This window comes from Lissotriton vulgaris, chromosome 2_1, assembly GCF_964263255.1.
Source record: "Lissotriton vulgaris chromosome 2_1, aLisVul1.2, whole genome shotgun sequence".
In the NCBI taxonomy this organism is placed as follows: Eukaryota; Metazoa; Chordata; class Amphibia; order Caudata; family Salamandridae; genus Lissotriton; species Lissotriton vulgaris.
The window spans coordinates 429,897,318-429,917,600 of record NC_141687.1 but is presented as its reverse complement, the minus strand read 5'-3'; the positions used below and the strand labels follow the sequence as shown (position 1 = coordinate 429,917,600).

The window sequence follows — 20,283 nt, the reverse complement described above, 5'->3', positions numbered from 1 at the left end:
ATAGTCAATCATGGAATCACCAATCAATACATTCATTTACAATAGGGAGAGCACTTTAGCACTGATCAGCAGTGGTAAAGTGCTCAGAGTCATAAAATAGCCAAGAACGGGTCAGAAAAATTATAGGAGGAAGGCAAAAAGTTCAGGGATTACCCTGCAAAAAAGGCCAAGTCCAACACTGCCTATACCAAATACAGGTGCATTTCCGTTAGTTTAGGTTTAAGTATACATACTCGAATCAAGGATTTTCTTATATTAGATAAGCATGCGTTGGGATTTTGTGAATCTCAGTTATAAATCTTCTGAAATCGTAGAAAGAGTCCTGTGAGGAATAGAAGCATGCATTTTACAAGCCTCTTTGTTAATTTGGGCCAATGGCAGAAGTCATCTGTTACAATTCCATATTTTAGCATAACTCTAATTATCCCTGAATTTGGACCCACAAATGATAATAGTGGTGAGATTTTTAGGATAGTGTGAGTGAGGAGACGCTATGAAGGAAGGAAACGATTAGCGTGTGACAGAAAAGGCCTATTTGGTAAGCAGCTGGGTTGAGCATGACTGTGACGGAGTGGCACTCTATGATTCATAACAGGCTTTTCCTATTTGTGTTGTTCAGTACTCCCTTTGACAGTCTTTCAGGGCTGTAACTATCCTTAGAGCACAAGTGCAATGGCACTGGAGTGTAAAGGGCTCAATGCACCAAAAGTAGTGCTGTCGCAGTGGTGTAGCAAGGTCAGGTGGTACCCGGTGCAGGAAATTTCTTGTCACGCCCGGCTTGACAAAATGGCAAAAATATGTGTTTAAAACACATACTTTTAACATTTTGTCACCCCCTCAGTGATGACACCCGGGGCGGCCCACACCCACTGTACCCCCTTCCTAAACCACTGTGCTGTCACTTACTACCTAACCAGTGGACAGGGCTCATTTCCTTCCCTGCTTCAATGGCCACTTGCTATGGTGTTGAAGTCCTTTTTATATTTCTGCTTTATTGAACATTCACAGAAGCTCCCCCTTCCTCCCCCTCATGTTACTGTGGTTGAGTTCTCCTGTAGGGGCTTGTCACAGGGGTCATCATTCCCTGAGGCTTCGGCTCACTCCATCGAGTCCTTCTGGGTTGGTGCATGCCTTTAACAGCATTTATTCGAAAGAGGGTTTAACTGGGAAACATTTGGTTTGAAAGTAAGAATTTCCTGTTCCTGACTTGCCCGTTAGTCCTCATAACCCAGGCGCATGCGCCTTTGTAGTCTCATGACAGCACGCGACAGAGTTCTCAGATACCGATCACGCAGTGAATTTCCATTTGCCCTCTGCTCCGTCTCGCGCCGCCTGAGAACACGCCCGTTCGCCTGCTAAATCAGATAATTCGGAACTAAGAAGAGAGGCTCACGTGAACTAAACGTTAATGATAAATGCAGTGTAATTATAACCTCTCACAGGGAGAGGTAGAATTTTCCTCTCCACTTCTGCCAGGCCCTGTTTTCCAAATTAATGCAATTTGTTGACAAGATACGGATCCAGCAGAGGCCGAGATTTACAGTGTGCCCTAAAAGCTTTTAACAGCTGTTCGTCTTTACCACTGTTCAACGGTGTGCTTTTTAAATTGGGTCCGCACAAAATATGATCTTGAACAAGCTTTTGATATGTTTTTTTCCTTCCTCCGAGGCTCTCGCGCCTAGCTGTTTCCAAGGTGACCCGAGCCGGGTTCTCTCTGAGTGCCTCTCCACTGCAGACCGCTTTGTGTGCAGACCTCGTGCTCATCCTGCAGGAGCCTGGAGAGTGCATCAGGACTGCGCAGCCACATTCTTTCCACGGTAGCTGCCTTTTTTAAGAACACTCTTGGGAACAGAAAAAAATATTGTTATGAGCCTGGTGTTGCAACAATGGGAAATGGCTCCCCTCAGACTTGGGCATTAGCAACATGCTCTGCTGATCAGAGGTCCTGCAGAGTTTCTGGTTGATGAATTCAGGTGGAAAGGATGGAGTCATTTGGTGGTTCCTTGGTTAGCCAGTAAAAGCACCACATCTGCCATTTTTACTAAATCAGGCGTTGAAACCTACTGGCGCAATTTCTAATTGCACCAGGCATGTACCATTCTATGCAACCGGATTTCTTGTTTTGCAGCGCTATAGGACAGTAAGAGGCACAGATGCTTTTTCTTCCTTCCTTGTAACTTTTCTTATCGCTGGAGGGCATTGTTGTGCAAAACGGAACAAACAAGCACAATTTGCAATCGAGCCAAAATAGGTAGGTAAAGTAAAAATTGCAATAAAAATTGCTTATCCTTGTACTTGCACTCTGCTTGGCAATTATTTTTCTCGATCCATATCCCGGGGACTAACTGGCAGCCCTTTTGAAAATGTTATGGTGTCGACTTGGAAACTAGGAGTTCTGAACAAAATGGTATATTCCTGAAAAACTAATGTTATTCACCAGTTCCTAAATTTCCTTATGTGCCAAAACGAGAAATCCACAGAAACTGGATTAACATCTTTATTGAATGCAATAAATACGGACTATTCTGGTTAACCTGAAAGAGGCTGTTGACAATTTATGTTTTAATGCTGTAGTAAGCAATGCTCCTCGCTCGCATAATCCACAACGTCTTCATCAGGAAAAAGGTTTATCAGACCAGTTAAGAAAATATTTGCATCACCATCTTTTTACTTCAAGGTGGACTTTGGGGATATTTTTCACGTCAGCCCCTATTTCGCTTGGGCAGCTCCAGGGGAGCCATGTTTTATGGGTGCTTGCAAACAAGGCCTGGCCATAGAATGTTACTCGACCTTCCTGTAGGGATGGTAGTGTACTGTTGAATCTGTTTGCTGTTATTTAGAGGAGCCTTTGTCATATAAGAAGGCTCTGCTGCTAACTTAAAGTTCTGCAGACTAACACTTTTGCCAAGGACTCTGAAGATGGTGATCTCATGGAATTACGCCATGTAAAAATCATATGTGGCATAACACAGCATCATTAAATCAAGTGCACAAATTTAACACCTTCCGAGCGTCGAACGTTCAGCGCCCAGTGCTGAACGTTCGAATAACAAATGCTGACCCGTCGGCCAACGGTCGAGCGCAGCACTGGCAAGGTAGTGCTCGTGACGACCGTTGGCCGACGGCAGCACTTAAAGGGTTAAATGTCGTTAACTATGTTTGTAGACTGGAAAAGGGTCTTGAGGCACAACAAAGGTTTGGATAATTCAGATAGATTCTGTCCTACCACAAAAAGACTAACAGGGCACAAGATGTCAGATCTGTAAAGGTGGTGATGTAAGATCAGGCACAGCTGTGTGTTGACGGTTGACAGCGAGGTGTGCTAATGATTTCAAATGTAGGCGTCCATTAGTGTGTGCAGGTACCAAATGTAAGCGAGGAGGTTAAATGCAGCAGTTGAACCTATAAGAGTTGGAGGATCAATCTGCACTACAGGAAGAGTCCTCTAGAAGGAGGGAGGGTGTCAGGAGAAGGAATGTAGAAAACTCAAGGTAAGATAAGCAGACAAAGTCTAACTAAAGTGAAGGGAGAACATCTGTTGGTGGACAGGGAGTGGGCCAGAAGTTGGCCAAGAGACAACAAAGGCCCTGGTGCTCAAGAAGGCACCAAATGAGAAGCTCCTGTATGTGAGGTGACCTGCTGAAGACTAAGAAAGAACCTGTGGAGATAACAGAAGTAAGGTACGAGCTGTGACTCTCATACCATCATGGATTAGATGCTGAACAGGGTAACTTGTAACATAAGTTGATGGCCTGTTACCATAAGAAATCTTTGTAAGGTAAACTGTAAGATAAATACCTTCTCTATTTGCTCTTGGTGTGAAAAAGAAACCCTGTAAGATAACCTGCGAAATGGGTGACTCATCTTTTACCTCATGGAATCGCTTCGAGGTGACCTGTGAGATAGATAAATCATCCGCTGACATGAGAACTGTAAGGTCACATGCATAATCAATTCATTCTCTGTTACCTTAAGCGAAATAAATAAGGTAAAGTCTAATATATGTGAAACTTTTTTTGCCATTCACACTGACATAGGGACTCTCTTTTGTCATCCACGATCAGATAGGACCCTTGTAAAGTTGCCCCTAACATAAGTAAATTACCTGTTTCCTTCAAGGAAATGTATGATAGCATGTAACCTCAACCTCTTGGTGTCATTAGGTAAATCTAAAGATAATCTATACATTACGTGAGCCCTACTCTTTATCATCCGCGATGAGAAGAGGTACTCTGTAAGGCAACACAAGTAAATCCTCTGCTGCCAACAGCAGGTGAAGAAAGAAAACCTGTAGGTAAACCTGTTACTGAAAGAAGGCCCAGGGAACCACTAGGTGAGCAACCTATGGTTTGAATCAGAGCTGGAGTAGTGGGTCTGGGAAATTAATGAAAAGAAACCTAAATGAAAATCAAGTAGGCCTAAAGTAGTAAGACTTGGGATAACTGCTGATCGCTAGCACATGACTTATTCTAAATGCTCAAGATGAAAATAAAGAGTATGCTACCATTTGCATACCATGTTTATACTGAATAAGGAAAATTAATTTTGCATACAGAAAAAAACCTGAAACGTGCTCTTCGCTGGGGGAATGCCTTTACCACGGGAGCCGTTCTGCAGCAAAGTGCAGTCCTTTCCTGAGGAGCTGCGTAAGCCCCAGAGGGGGTAGAGGGATCTGGAGCCACTGCTGAGAGACCCTAGTGGAACCCAAGCAGCTCTCAAGGAATGATATATTGACTAGGGCTGGGCCTTACAGATTTTAGGAAAAGCAGTATACCAGAACGTATATAGTTTTCACATAATTAAACTTCGAAAGTTTTCAAACGACATCATGGTAGAGAATGGTTCTAAAAAGCATAGTTTGCTACATGTTTGTTCATTTCCATGATCTATAGAAATTCCTACTTATGATTAATTATTTTCTAAATTCGATGCCTTGTTTAGCTAGATAACCCAGTCAATTGTTGCAAAACAAACTGCACATGCACATAATCTGTTGATTCTAGTCGAGACTGTGACGTTTGTATAGGCTTATATTGTAGTGATGTTCATGTGAATGGTCTTCCTTCTATACCTGGGAACATGGGCCTGTTAACCTGTAGGTTTGTTTCGAGATAAACTTAAGCAAAATGTGTGTGTCCTTTATAATTTTCAAGTACCCGAATAGGTGTTCGCCCATCAAAATAATGAACTAGCAAATTAATGATCTGCTAATACATCCGAGTTTTTCGTAAGTATAAAAATGATAAAACTGCCAGAGCAAGATACATTTGAAGGCAATCGTGTATTTTTTGCAGTCACGTCAAATTATGCCTCAAGGTTGTACAGACAAGGAATCGGTGGCGGTGCAGTGCTCAAAAGTGACTGAAATGTGCCAGAGATAGTTGAAATGTGAATAGCACACGAGTTATATATAACAGGATACATTTTGATCAAATGATATCTAGCAATCAGTCGTTTAAGGAAAAGAGGGTAACTGAGCTCAGCCACGGGACGTAACGTCGTGTGATTTTAGGAGTCCAAAATAGTCCTTGCTGAACACCCGCAGGCTGAACTCAGTCCTCCTGTCCCTTCAGTTTCTATGTGTTGGATCCTCACGATAAGACTGACGAAGTCAGCTAACCGAGGCAACCAGCCCTGGAAAACAGTTAACTTCTTGCCTGTTTGGTTCACACTAAATTGCATATAGGCTTTAGATTGAAATTAGACGAAGTATTTAGTTTCATGAAGGTTCAATATTGATGGGTTTTTTAAACTGAGCCCTTCCCAGTGCCACACAAGCTCTCGACTCTGCTTTTTATTGAACATGAACAGGAAGGCAAACAAGTAGATCGGTCTGAACCCTCTTAAGGGGGCATATGTATTAAAAACCCGTTTTGAAAGTCCTTAATAGCGATTTTTTGCGAATCGTTATTAAGGGCTCGCAACATGGAATGTATGTAGGAATCGGAATATTAATTGTGATTCCTTAATATTCCTTAATTGCGGATCGCAAAATGCGATTCGTAATTAAGGAATAGTTTCCCATTCATCCCTACTAGGCCTGTAGGAATGAATGGGAAGACATTCACAATTTGCGAGTACCCATTGGGTATTCACTAATTGTGCATGCAATTTCAAGGGTGCTAGGGTGTCAAAAGGACACCCTATTGCACCCCTGAAATATGTGTGTGCGCACATGTGGTGCACATACGTGCCCCAGGGGCATGTATGTGTGCCACATGGCACTTTGAAAGTGCATTTTTCAAAGAAATCGCAAATTACCACCAACTTGAAGTTGGTGGTAATTTGCAACTTCACATTCCAAAATCACACAACTTGGGTGGTTCATGCATCGCATTTAAGGAATCGCAATTTGCGATTCCTTAAATGCAATCGCAAAATAGGGAATCGCAAATTTTGCAATTCCCTATTTTGCAATGCCCTTTTGGGATGATACATTTGGGATACATCTGAGAATCGGCCCGTTTGCGAATGGGAAAAGGGCTTGATACATATGCCTCAATGTCCTTATAGACAATAGCAGCCCCCCTTTGTGGCTTGGTACTTTTATGAATTACAGAAGAAAATGTCTACCTACTGGAGAAGACATTAAAGCTGATGCTTGCTATGACTTCCTGCCCATAGCCCCTACTTGGAGGCTGTGGATTCTACTTCCTCCCACTCAACACACACAGGCATCCCAATACAGGAATCAACAAAAGGCCCCATCAGCAGTGTTGGTGATGGCACCATAACACCAATGCATGGTGGCCTGCCCCATAAACATGTGATCTGCGAATCAGTAAGGCTACAACCCTAGAATGGCGCCCAATGCCAGTTGAAAAGTGGCAAAAGTTGATACTTCACCCCTACCTCCGCCCTGTGCCTAAGTAATGGCCTAGATTGTGCTGCTTCCTTCCCCATTTAAACCGCTCTGTGATTTAAGGCCCGCCGCTAGCATCTTCTGTGCTCTGCAGCTCACAAGTTCAAATGGCAGTAATGAGCCTTCAAACCTTCTGAAGCTAGAGAATTTAGTGTCATTAAATCTGTGAATAGTGATGCCTGCTGTTTAATATGCTTAGAAACGGCAGAAGAGTTGGGGTATGAAGCGCTATATAAAAACAAGTCCATATAGTTGCTTGAAGCCACTTCTGGTGGTTGCTCTTTGCTACAGGTGAGATCCCTTCTTTAAAATAGCTCTTGGGACTCTAAGCAAGAGCTGCAAACAGTGATGCAAGTTTGCACCAGTTGTAATTCTAAAAGTGGCAAAATAGGGGCACAGATGCAATAGTAGTCACTAAGGAAAAGCATAGCATATTGTTATCAAGTGAGGGGAGAATGGGGAGAGGCCATGAATGAGCGGGAGAGTTAGGGTACTATGGAGAGCAACTCTTGGTAGTATGTCTACACACCGGCTGGTTTCTATGCAGAACTTCGCTGGAGACGTTGAAGAATTAGCATGGTGCACCACGTGCTGCTAAGATAACCCCAGGCAGGTGAGATGGCAGAAATTAAGATGCCAACAGCGCTGATATTATTGAAAAAGAGTCTGGTGTGGTGTTGTGGTCTTTCCAGCGTTTGTAGGATGCTCCATCTGCTAGATGTATAATGAGGAAAGGTGCTGTAGTTGCAAAGTTGTGGGATGAGTGCAAATAAGAATCTGTCTGCTGTATGTTTTTTGTTGACTGACATAGGTGTGAATATTACAACTTGCAAACTTTTTCCAGGCTAAAAGCACGCCGCATGAATCTTTTTTATATTAGTCAAGCAAATTCACCAGATACAGCATGGAGCAGCCAAAGATCTTCATTCCCCATGGAACTAGATTCTCCAACATTCTTAGTGGCACATCTTCACGCTTTTAGACTGACAGATATTTATGGGGCAAGAATTTCTTATTGCAGTAAAAAGGAATTCAAACAAATTGTTTTGTTGACCTCTAAAATGCCTGCTGCAGCAGTGCATAGACTTCTACTTGAAGATTAGTGTACTAGTTGGTAATATGCATTGTGCCACAAATGTGACCTGCAGTAGGCAAACTTCATGATATCTTTGAAATGGGCCAAATCATTCTCCAGTCCACTAAGGCCTGAACATCATTTCAGAGGAGCCATTTCAGTCACTTTGCTGTATGCTTTACTTACATCAGTGGTACAGATGAGCTGAACTCCAAAATACCACCTCAGCAGAGGGACAGAATTGAAGAGAGATGCCACCTCTCATCTTCTTGAGATACAGGTTTTCCAATGGTGTTTCGAACGGCTGCAGTTTATTGAGGCCAATTGCAGGCCAAACAATGTTATTAAGTATTTTGAAGTGTCGTTCAACTCAGTGGAAAACCAGAGCTGCCTTATTTTTTGTTAATAAACGTCTGCATGCCACAGATGTATTGTGTTTTCTAAAGCCCGAAGTGTCCTCTGGTGACCTCCCTCATCCCTTTTCAACTGTGATCCTACAGTGGATCATTACTTTACCGGTTTTCGTTGATCCCCTTATTCTGCAAAGTGAAAATGTTCAGTTAGGTACCCTTTTTTCTTTAAATTGAAGTAATTCAAACAATCAGTGCATCTAACACGATGTCCTGGTGTCTTTTGTGTGAATCTTTGTCCACTACTTTGACCAGTTTATTGTTTCCTATTTCTTCATATCCTTAGGGCAAAGCTGTGTTCTCCATATCTCAATAATCACAAGCATTTACCTTGATATTTGCAGAATTTTCCCCCGGGAATATCTCCTCCAGCAGATCCACCTGTATTCCCTTGCAGATCTGCAACAGGTAAGCCACCTATTTATTACAGATCTTTAAGGCACTAGGTTGTTGTTTGACTCTGATTTCCTTAAAAAAACAGAAGACGAGAGACCTTTGGCAAAACAGGAACAGTTTGTTTAATTAAACATTGTGGCCGGGAGAACAATTACAGGTACTAGGTCGGAGCACTGTCTCCATTAACATCGAGTTTGAATCGTCTTTAAATACAATATTAAAGCAGCCATAAAAGATTTCCGGAGTACCATATGTGGTGAGGAATGTTGGTTCCTGCCTTTAAGGTCATAAATGAATGGTCAATGGTGGGTCTTGACCTGTGTGGTTACCGTACGGCCAGTGGTGTGTGTGTCCAGATGTCTGGCATGGAGAGCTACGTGTGCTTAGCCCTGATTGGCTAAGTGTTCCTAACTCATGTGGCATCTGAATTGATGGTGTTCTGAGGAGCACGTGCCCCCACCAACCATGTGTGTTTTCTTGGGGCAATCTCCACTGAACATTGGAATGTTGCTGCTCATATCTGTGGGATTGATCAAGAGTTTCCTGCCCGAGTTTTTGCCTGCCAGTTACACACCCTCCTCCCTGTGACCTATCAATCAGAAACCCCGTGCCTAGGTCGCAGAGCTTGCTTCACCACGTACTTGCGTGTCGAGGTAGACGTCAAGTTCAGATTGGCAATTCTAATAGTTCATTTTATTCGGCAAACGCATCCATAGCCATATTACCAAGGTGAATTTAATTGCACCTAATGCTCATGGATATGCAGTACTTATAATGCTTTAGGGAAACCTCCCTAAGCGTTTTCAATTTTACTTGAATTTGTATCTATTATTTACTCCGCCATTTGCCTAGTTTAACATGAAATATTTTGTGAATGATGAATGTAGCACCTTCTTTGTTTAATAAACGTTCAGTTAGTTTAATGTTCATCCATGAGGAAGACCTTTGAATACCCTCATTCTGCTGCCCTTGATAATTCTCCCCTTTTGAGGATCTAGATTCTTCCTTTTGTTCCGAGTCTTGTAGCTATATCATGGTCGGACATATTGTGCCAACAATAACAACAAGAGGATGGCCTTTATTTCTAGGAGACAGGGTAATACTTAATCAAAAGAGCAATGTTTCAGTCGGAAACACATTATAAATAATGCATTTTTTGCTTAGTAGTGCAATAAGTTGTCTGTACCCTGAATATTTAGGAAATTAATAAATCTTCCAGTGTACATCACATGTAAAAATACAGACAGGAGGCCTGCAAAATGACTGCTATAGCTACAGTGCATGAACAATCACGATTTGAATATATCTAAATAGTTACAAGTATTGCCGAAGCCAGAGAGTCTTGCCTATGCCTATGCAACAGCTATTGGCTTTGTCAATTTTTATTAGCCACGTTGTACAGAAGAGTGGTTCCTGTGCAGCATAGCTAAAATGTAGCCAGAACTAACCGCATCAAATAATTTTTATCTTTGCTTTCAGCCGTGCTGCATGGCAGTTGTGCTTCTGTACAACTTGGCTAAACAAAACATTGGCCGAACCTATAGCTCTTGTGTAGGCGAGACCTATTGGCTTTGCCAATATTTGTTTCACTGAGCAAGCGTGACTCACTGAAAGCAAGAATTTCGTGCCCCGATCTGATGCCCTTAAAGATATATTTAACCCCTCCCCTGCTAATGACGGAACCGCTCCGTCATCAGCTGCGGTGGCGCTGTGCTGATGACGGAGCGGTTCCGTCATGGCCCGCCCGACGCTCCTGCGCGGTGCGAATTCCGCGCCTGCGCTGAGCGTTCTATTGAGTGGGGCCATGACGGAACCGCTCCGTCATAAGCACAGCGCAACCGACGCTGGTGACGGAGCGGTTCCGTCACCAGCATGCGCCCGCCGTATTTCCGCCCCGCCCCCTTAGGACTGCGGCGGAATAGCCGCCGCAGTGAAGGGGTTAAAGGACGTAATCCCGTCATCATTAAGTGTTCACGTACAGTTAAGTGCCCCCGTTGTTTTCATGCGATATTAACAAGCCCCCGTTGTTTTAATGCGATATTAACAAGCATTGACAGAAAGAGCCTCTAGATCTGGCTTTCTTTTGCATACACAAGCGCACTCAGGAGCACATAACATACACACATATTGGCACAAATGCCCACTGACACATCTGAAGTGCAAACCCAACAACACACACTAACACTAGCACACGCACACACACTGAAACATTTGCACAGACACACTTGTACTCGCACACAAAACACAGCAAGGTGAAAACACATATAGACACACAAACATTGTTGGTGATTGGAAATACGGCAGATGATTGCGAAGTAAATCAGAAGAGCAAAATATAACCAGTCTTAGATTATCAGGTAAGGTTTGGCAATGGGACGCTGCTAAACTTAAGAGTTCCCCACAGTTCTGGTGAGAAATTTTCACTAAAAGATCTCCTGCAGGCTCAGTTTTGTAGACAATGGAATGTTTGTGAGTCTGCCATTTTTTATTATAGAAAATAAACCCTCAAGCAGGGGTTTGTTTTTGCAAAGCAAAAAAACAAACGGGTCTCGCCAATGTGAGAGCTATTAGCTTCATTAATGTCTTTTAGCCATGTTGTGCAACAGAGATGTACTTCTTGATTCGGGAGGTGGTGAATGCATGTCATTGAGTGTTTTAAAGATAACACATCCAGTTTTAAAGACGGACCTTTGTTCTATTGGCAGCCAGTGGAGGTATTTCAGAAAGAGGGTGACACCTCCTGGGCTGTCGGCATATTAGCCAAGCTGCTTGGTTCTGGACAATTTGGATTATGTGAATGAGGTACTTAGGTACTCCAATGTATTGTGAGTTTGCATATTCAATTCTAGGGAGAACTAGAGCAATGCAACTTGAGTGAGAGCTTCAAGGGTGAAGAATGTGGTAGTTTTCCTAATTCTGCAGAGCAGGCAGAAATAAGAGGAAATCACTGATCTGATTTGGGGCTTCAAGGAAAGTACATCATCGATGAACTCCCTGAGGCTTTTTACTGACTTTTTGGGATTTAGGCGAGTGGGGGATCCCAATTCGGGGGGCCAGAATGAGGCCGTCCAATAGTCTATCTTGCTATTGGTGTTGACAATTTTGATTTTCTCTGAATTCATTTTAAGGTAGTTATTTGTCATCCAGTCACTTATGAAAATCATTGTGGATTGGAAGGTTCCAATCGATTCAGGGGACTTGTCGATCATGAACAGTATTAGCATATCGTTCACAAAGTTGGATATAGCACAGTATGCATGGTATATGAAAGGCACATATATTGTATTCGGACCTTGTATGTGATAAGAGTATGATTGCTATGATCAGTGTAGTGCATTTGCATTGACTTAAGCATGGCACAAGATGGAGGAGAGATACAGCTTCCATAGACATTGGAAGTGCATTGCCTTGATTTGTAAAGCCAGCGGCTGGAAACCCAGACACTGAACTAATGAAGGAAGGAAACAGTCCTGTGCATAGGCTACTACCCGGCAAAAACAAATCGAGGCCTAGTACATGTTATATGTTATATGATGTAAAAGAAAATGTCAATAAAAAAAATAGTAAAAAAAAAAATGTTATGACCTTTTAGCAAGGGATTTTTGAATAGATTTTCGTGGGCACTGCCATGTGGGAGATGGGGGGAGGGGGATCGGGGCTGGGGATGAGTCAACAGATTCTATTATTAAGGTAAGGACGTTTATAGGCGTTGCCTACCCCTTTGTGTTTTCCTGATTGCTACTTCCGGAATGCTGATGACAACCAGGTGCAGATTCTTCACACCTCTTTATGCTCATGCTTTGGATACTTCTATTTAAGCCAGCATCACAGCTACCTGCTGTGAGAATCATCACCTTGCACTAAGACTCTCTCTCCACTACAGCCCTCCTCTATCCCTCCACTTTCCTTTTCAATCCAAATAACAGACTGACATGTCCACCACTTTCATATTTCACTATACTAATTCTCTACTAATACTTTATGTGTTCCGGAGCAGCATGCTACTCGCCGAAAAAGCGATTCGGCATTCCATAAGGGGTAGTAAATGCTATATAAATGCAAACCTTTTTCCCTCTTCTATCCCTCCACTATCCTTCCCAATCCAAATAACTGACTAACACATCCACCACTCAAATTACTTTCATATTTTACTATACTAATTCACCACTAATCCTTTATGGGTTCCAAAGTAGCATGCTACTCGCCAAAAAAGCGCTTTGACGCCTCATCAGAGGTAGTAAGCGCTATATAAATGCAATTACAATACAATACAATACAGCAAGAAAATAAAATTTGAAAGTGAGCAACCCCATACCAGTTCCAGGACCTCAGACAGTGGATCCACTTCCGTAGTCTGGATAATGAGTATAAAGGTGGGTTTAAAGACTGGCCGCTTTGTTCCAGTGTCAAGCTCTTCTTGACCAAGGAAGAAAATGTTCTGCACAGTACATGAAGAGCTGTTATGAAACCATGTTTACAGTCTGCATGACAGCCAGTCCCCCATAAAAGAGGGAACATCACCTGAGATCTGCACAAGTTGCTGGGTACACCGTGGGTCTGCCTAGTGCCTACAATGCTGCCTCTATGCTCAGAGAGGGAAATGGAGTGCCTGACCCTGCAGGAGGAAAAACTGTCCACAAGGAGAATCCCAGCCCTGTTTTGGGCATGTGGGGCACAAAGAAGAGCTGACTTACATCGAGAGTCAAACCAGCACTGAGTCAAGTTGTTGAGAGTCACCTGGTCTTCCTGCTCGATTCATGTGGCAACTGCTTGAAAAAACTATAATTTGTAGTGCTGTCCAGCACACCTGCAGTGTTATCAGAGGGACTTTTTTTGTAGCTACCTGATATGAGACGCATCCAGTGGGAACCGTCATTGCTGCTGAAGTGGAGAATTTGGGCCTGCATCTGTACAGACCAAAATATTCACCCCAATAACTCGCCCAAGTGAATTGGAGACAGTTGTAAACCTCAATTTTATGGGCAATGAGTCCTCAGGATGAGGCACTCCACAGCATGCTGTCAAATAAATAAGAGTCCACTGAAGAAGTGAGCTTTGGTTTAGGGCTAAAATGTAAAAGATGTATTACAAAAGGTGTGGTTCAGAAATAATAAATGCAAAAAGCATGGAGTCAATGCCATGAAGCTCTCTTGAGAGAGAATTACAGAATAATGTGAAAATCAAAAATAGTTCTAAGTCCCATGTGAGCAGCAAAATCAGAAGAGAAAATGATAACATCCCTAGTAGCATCAGAAAGACTTTTGACTCACCCCAAAATCTGAGGTTTATTTAGGAAATCATCTCAAAGACTAGCTAACATTTGGGAGATCATGGCTCTTCCCTACGACCGGAACGGGATACAGGGTTCCCGATTTACAGTTATATATTTAGTCGCCCAGTGCAGCTACGCGCATGCTTGGTATCACCCAGACGCCAGAATCCCCTTTCTTCATACAGAGGTAGATCTTGTCCTACCTGATAAATTAGCGGATGTCCTCCCCAAGGGTCTTCCGCGTGACCCACACGATATCCAAACGGTCTCAACGACTAGCTGGGCTTGAGAAAAACTCTAACGGGTCACCAATGCGAAAACAGTTGATGGACAGAATGCAGAACAATGTCATACATTCACCCCAGTACAGAGATCTGGGCCTAAATCCATCGATTTTTTGCTCACCACACCACCCCAGTTCAGACATGGCCATATGCAAATCAGCCTTGACCCTGTGCCTCATGGGAACAGTCCAGCCCAAACTGCCAAGCCATGTCTTCCCTGGACCGGAATCAAGCATCCTAGGACCGGTTTCTGGCTATCAGCCGTCTTCAGCCAGGATAGCTTGATTCCAGACGTGGAGAGCACGGGACTCACGTCTGAGCATACCCGTACAACATCCTGTACTCTTCCGCTTTACCACTCCCAAACGCCTGATGGCTGCCGATTTCTGGTGAGCGAGTGATACAACGCACCTTAACCAAATTTGTCATTACAAAAATCGGTGACTTGTTCCCTAATGGACACTCCTTTGAGATGGGTGATGATACGTGCATTCCTAATGCCACCTTTATGGACAGGTTTGTGCTGAGGCGTCTTTACTCTGCTATGCGCGCCACATTACCTGGCTTCCGCATTGAACCGGAGTCCTTCACTCTCCTATCACTTATCATCGAGACCGACCAGGGTATTCACCCTATCTCCAAACTATACAAAGCTTGTGCGAACCTTGTCCCAATCAATGATGACAAGATTCACAGGGACTGGGAGGACAATCGATAACAGTCAACCAGTGGGCAGCCTGTTGCTCTGTCACGAAAAATGTTTCCCTTAATAGCATACACAAGTTAATCCACTTCAAATTTTTACGCACAATATACATTACCCCGGACAGAGTCCACACAATAGGCCAATCCAAAGCCCCATAATTGCCGTAAATGCAATGCCCCCATGCTGACTTCGCTCACATGGCATGGACATGCCCTCGTTTACAATTATACTGGGAGGCGGTGCATAGATTACTGGTTGACAATTTCAACGTACCGGTTGACCCATTGCCTGAGATTGCCCTATTGGGATATGTAGTTAACTTCCCAAGACAGTTCGTAAGCTTGCGTCCCTGTGTCTACTGCTGGCCAAGAGAGAGGTGGCCATTTACTGGGGCGGCAGGACGACACCGACAGTACAGGCCTGGTAGAGCAGCTTGGTGTCATGTAACACTAGGAGTGAGGTGGATGCCACTACCGTACCTTCTACATTACGGCCCAGGGACATATGGGGCCCGGTAAGAACTTACCTCGCATCCCGGCAACGCGACTCGGCCCGCAGCTGACTCAGGGCATTGTCCCCACTAGAGTAGGTTAGTGGCTCCCACTTACGCACTCTACATACCGCAGGGTATGATTGCCTAAATGACTTGCTGCATCATTTACCGGAGGCCCAGAACCATTACGCTCTGTTTAGGACGTGTGTATTTCGCAAATGCACTGAGATGTTACACACCCCTGAGGACATGAGCGGATAAATAATAAGTATCGCAATGGTACTGGGCTGTTTTCCTTTGTACTTTTGTGTTTCTTTTCTCTGTAATGAATAACTAATTTGAACTAATCTATGTATACAAAAACCTCTATTTTGGCTAAATTAATTGACTGTGATTACTACTGCATTCCTGTGAACTATGTGACAAACTGATAAATAAAGTTTTTTTTAAAAGCAAAAGACTAGCTAACATTAAAAGTGCCAATTCATCATGAATGTGCACAGTGGTGCTGAACATTTTTCAGAGTGGGGGTGCTGCCATCAATGTTATATCACTGAAGTCATAGAGATTGTGAAAAATCCAAGTGTCTCACAAGGAAAAAGTGGCTGGGTGACAGCTACAATGTCTGCATACTTTCTAGACGGCAACAACACATACTGGGTGTGACAGGGAATACATCTGCATTCTTCTGCATACTGATAGTCTTCCTGGCTGGGAGAGGGAGAGGTGATTCACAATTATATTCAAATAGGTTGTGTCCTGCCCTCACACAAAGGCTGATTTACTCCCTACTGATCGTCTGGAGCCAGGGCTGAGCTGAAAGGGATTATTGCACACTTCCAAGGGTTCCTTTGAAGTCACCCCTTCTTCAAATACATTTTTGAGTATAAGTACTGAGGCTCTGACCCCAGGTTTTTAGACACTGCACAGACTTGTAACCAGACGCTGCTGGCTCTACAATCTGCACATTGCCGTGATGACTGCAATGCTGCCAGGAGGAACCGCCATTTGGAATACCTACTTTGGTGTGCTGGCCTGCTGCCTGCTAAGTATGGGAAGCAGGAGGGACTGCCACTTTGCAACTTGTTTTAATGTGCTGGCCTGATGCCTGCAACCTTTCTTTGCACTTCCAAGTGTTCTCCAAGGGCTTGTTGGCTTGCCCCTTGCTCATTCAGATGATTCTCAGGACAAGAAAAGACTCTGCTTTTTCTCCTTGCCATGGCATTCTGAGTTCGGCAATTCCAAGTTCAAGTATAGCGCTTCACTGTCCCAGGGAGCTGTGCCGTTATTTCTGAGAGGCTGTGCCCTACCTGCTGTTTATGTCCTCATGGAGGGCTTCCCCCAGTGAGAGGCATTCCAGGGAAAAGAGTACATCCTCTGAGCCAGCGAGCTCACTATAGCCACAACTGCCCGTCATATGGCGAGTACAGTCCCTCGCTGCCACATTACGGAATCCCCTCAGCGCTGCCCCTCCAATCAGGGAGAAACAATGAGCTGTGTGAGGGAACTGAAGGGCCAAGTGGGGAGCGTTGTGTTGTGCCCCTGCAATGAAAGAGAAAGGAGCACTGGGACCCACGTGTCGCTTGATCAACAGGCCATGCAGACGTGAGCTGATGAGCCACCTTTGCCTTGTGGAATGTCGCACAGGCAACAAGGAGATACCTCGTGATGTCGGAGTGGCTGGGGTCCACCCCCAAAGGAAGCCTGTTCTTTGGAATACACGGGCCCTGCTTCTGAGGCCCGCAGACGCTTGAGCAGCACCAACCTAAAGAGGGATGAGTGGCCTGGAGAGCCCCCACTCGTTGACAGGTAGCTGCACCACTCGCTCAGAGGCAGCTGAGTCTGTGCATGTGTATTCGGAATGCGAGGGGCCAAACGAGGTGTCATTGCATTAACCTCAAGTTTGTTCCTCCCCCCTCCTTGAGGGATGGACCGTCGCGGCATTGTTATATCTCTATTTAGCAGGGGAAACCTTTGGAGAGGGGCCTGAGAATGGCGCTAGGTCATATATGGAGGCATGGCTACTTGAGGATTTAATATCAGATTACTCTGTCACGTCTAGTAGGCAAGCAGGTGCTCCTGCATCCCAGTGCTTTCTCGTGCATGTCCTTGTTCACTGACTTAGGTGTTTCAGTTCTTGCATCTTCTCTGTTGACTTCTGCTGAGACTTCTTTACTCACTGATGAACTTGTGCTTTAATCATCATCTGCAACTCGACTCCCTTTTAACTGCTTCCTCCCTCTGAGAGCTCCAAGACAAGAATTCTCAGCTGAAGTCTTTCACTGAACGGATCAGAGATTACTTCTTCTCGGCGCCACTTGTGACTTTGCAACAGGTCTTCACTCCTTGTAGTGAAACTAGTCAGCAGTATCTTCACAATACAGTACAAGGATCTTCACTTTCATTAGCAACTACTCCAGTTTCAAAATTTTCTTTATCCCCTTCTGTATCCATGATGGGAGCATGTGCTTGTCTCTGTGAAACAGTAGTTGTTGAAACCACTTCTTCATCTGCTGGCTTTACTCTCCTCAAATGAGCAGTGTGCATCCTCTCAACACACTTCACAGCAGTGTTAATCACAAGTATAACATGATAACAACCCTTTCAACGTTCGTCAAGGCAGTTCTTATAGACATGTCTCTTCACAAGAATCCAGACACCACCCTGCAGGTTATGACATTGAGTTTCTTTTGATGGTGTTATTGCCAAATGTACCTGATGAGAGACAGATTTCCCCACATTATCCATACCTTTGCAGTAATCTAACACAATGTTATCCATTATTGACACAGGTGTTCTTGATGGTATGTATGCCAATCTCATTGCTAAACCCATCAGCACTTTGAGGCAAAAGGCATTTTTTTGTCTGGGGTACTTGTAATGCTCACCAAAATATGAGGAAGAGCAGTGGATGCGTACAATTTAGCTAGCTTGTTTGTGATGGTTCCATTTATTTTTTTCACTATACCAGTTGATTTAGGACAAAAAATACAATGGAATCTTTGATCAATTTGGAGAGCTATAGAAATCAATTATAGTGTCTCATTTATAAAAATTAGTCCTATGATCCTTCTCAATAGAGGTTAGAAAGCCAGACCTTGGAATTAATTCCCTCAATAAAAGTTTGGCAACAGTCATGCTGTTTGAACTCCGGGTAGGCTAGGCCTCAGCCCATTTCGAGAACATGCAAACAATCATGAGAGGACAATGTAAACTAGCATCTCAGTGAAGTTTGCCTGGAATCTTGTAATATTCCTTCTAATATGACTGATAAGTACAGCAGTCCTTTTTCCTTGATTATTTCTCAAAATTATAGATTTCTGACACAGATCATCTGCAACATTTCTGAATTTTGAATTAAACTAATATTTTCTATAAATCCTGGTCATCGAATCCCTCCCTGCATGAGTCTGGCCATTTAAATTACAGGTCAGAAGTACAATCATATCTAGTTTATAGCTTTCTTTTATCTTTGATGCCACAAGTAGGTCATCAGTGTGCTGCACCAGGACTGAGTTACATGGCAACTGTAAATCTTCCAAATCTTTCTTTGGGATCTGACTAAAAATAGAAGGACTTTCAGTTCACCCCTATGGAATTCGACACCAAACTAGGACATGATTTGGGAATTGGGATGTGAAAAGATATTGACTATACCCATGCAGTCATTGAAATATACCAAGGTTTTTTTTTCCATTCCTACAAATGTAAAAAAACGCTTGGCATAAATCAATAACTTTATACCATTCTCCATCTGTAGGAATCTGGAACAATATTACTGCAGGATTTGGTACCACTGGACAATATGGATTCCCTATTTTAATTATTCTCCATTTACCACTTGTTTTATTTTTGCCCATTATTGTAAGTTGCAAGGACCTCTTGCAGAATGCCTTGTTCTATCATTTGTTTAATAAAGGTGTTCATGCCATCTTTTCCTCTTTTGAAAGCCTATAGTGCCTAATTCTAGGGAAGGTCACCTTGAGTTTTACAGTAATTCTACCAGGTTTTGCACTTTTTATGAATCCTTTCTTTTTACCTGGGAAATACCATACTTCATCTTTTGTCTTAAATCCTGAGATAGGTCATCTTTTGTAAGAACTAGAAACAGAATTCTTGATCCTATGATTTAGTTTTAAAAATTCTGAATTTAATTTGCAACACCATCAGTGTGCAGTAAATCATACAGTGCATTTTGCAAAGCAAGTCTCTTCCCAACAAATAAACAGGTCTTCAATCTCATAATATGAACGGATGATTTTTCACCATTACTCCTATTTTAACAGGAACATGTGTTGTAACCTGGTTAATAATCTGTTTATTGCAAATGCCTACAACTCTTCCAGAGAGGGGTAGGTTTGCAACCTCCACAGAATTCACCATAGAGCAGGTACTATCTGTGTCTACCAAAATGGCACGGGAAGCCATTCACCTCACCAGCTACATATCGGCCACTCTGGACTTCCTCCAGGACTACACCAAGCATTCATTCTCCTCCCCTCCGAGGGCACCATCACTAGGAATTAATTTCTGGGGAAAACCGAGGTAATCATTACTCCAAATCAATGGATTCTAACGGTACCCTGCAGAATAAGGCATTTTATTTCTCATGTTTAGCCACATCACTGGAGCTACGGGCATATTTGTATGGATATGCCCTTGATTTTGGGCATTTTGAACAGGAGCTAATTAGGCTTGGGTCACTAACTGGTTCTGCTTTTGGTTTACTTTTCGCTGCAGTTGGGGAAAAAAGTAATTCTGGATTCGGCCTGGATTCTGTCTACA

At 43.3% G+C, this 20,283-nt stretch overlaps 1 protein-coding gene across 2 annotated transcripts in view; it reads left to right on the top strand.

The window, feature by feature from the left end:
- The window catches only part of PLEKHM3 (pleckstrin homology domain containing M3), a 496,850-nt gene that overhangs the window by 290,401 nt on the left and 186,166 nt on the right, over positions 1 to 20,283 (top strand). For both annotated transcript variants that reach the window (XM_086955333.1, XM_086955334.1), the window contains one exon: positions 8,692 to 8,755. In XM_086955333.1, coding sequence (XP_086811459.1) covers positions 8,692 to 8,755 — 64 coding nt within the window. The remainder of the gene's footprint in view (positions 1 to 8,691; positions 8,756 to 20,283) is intronic.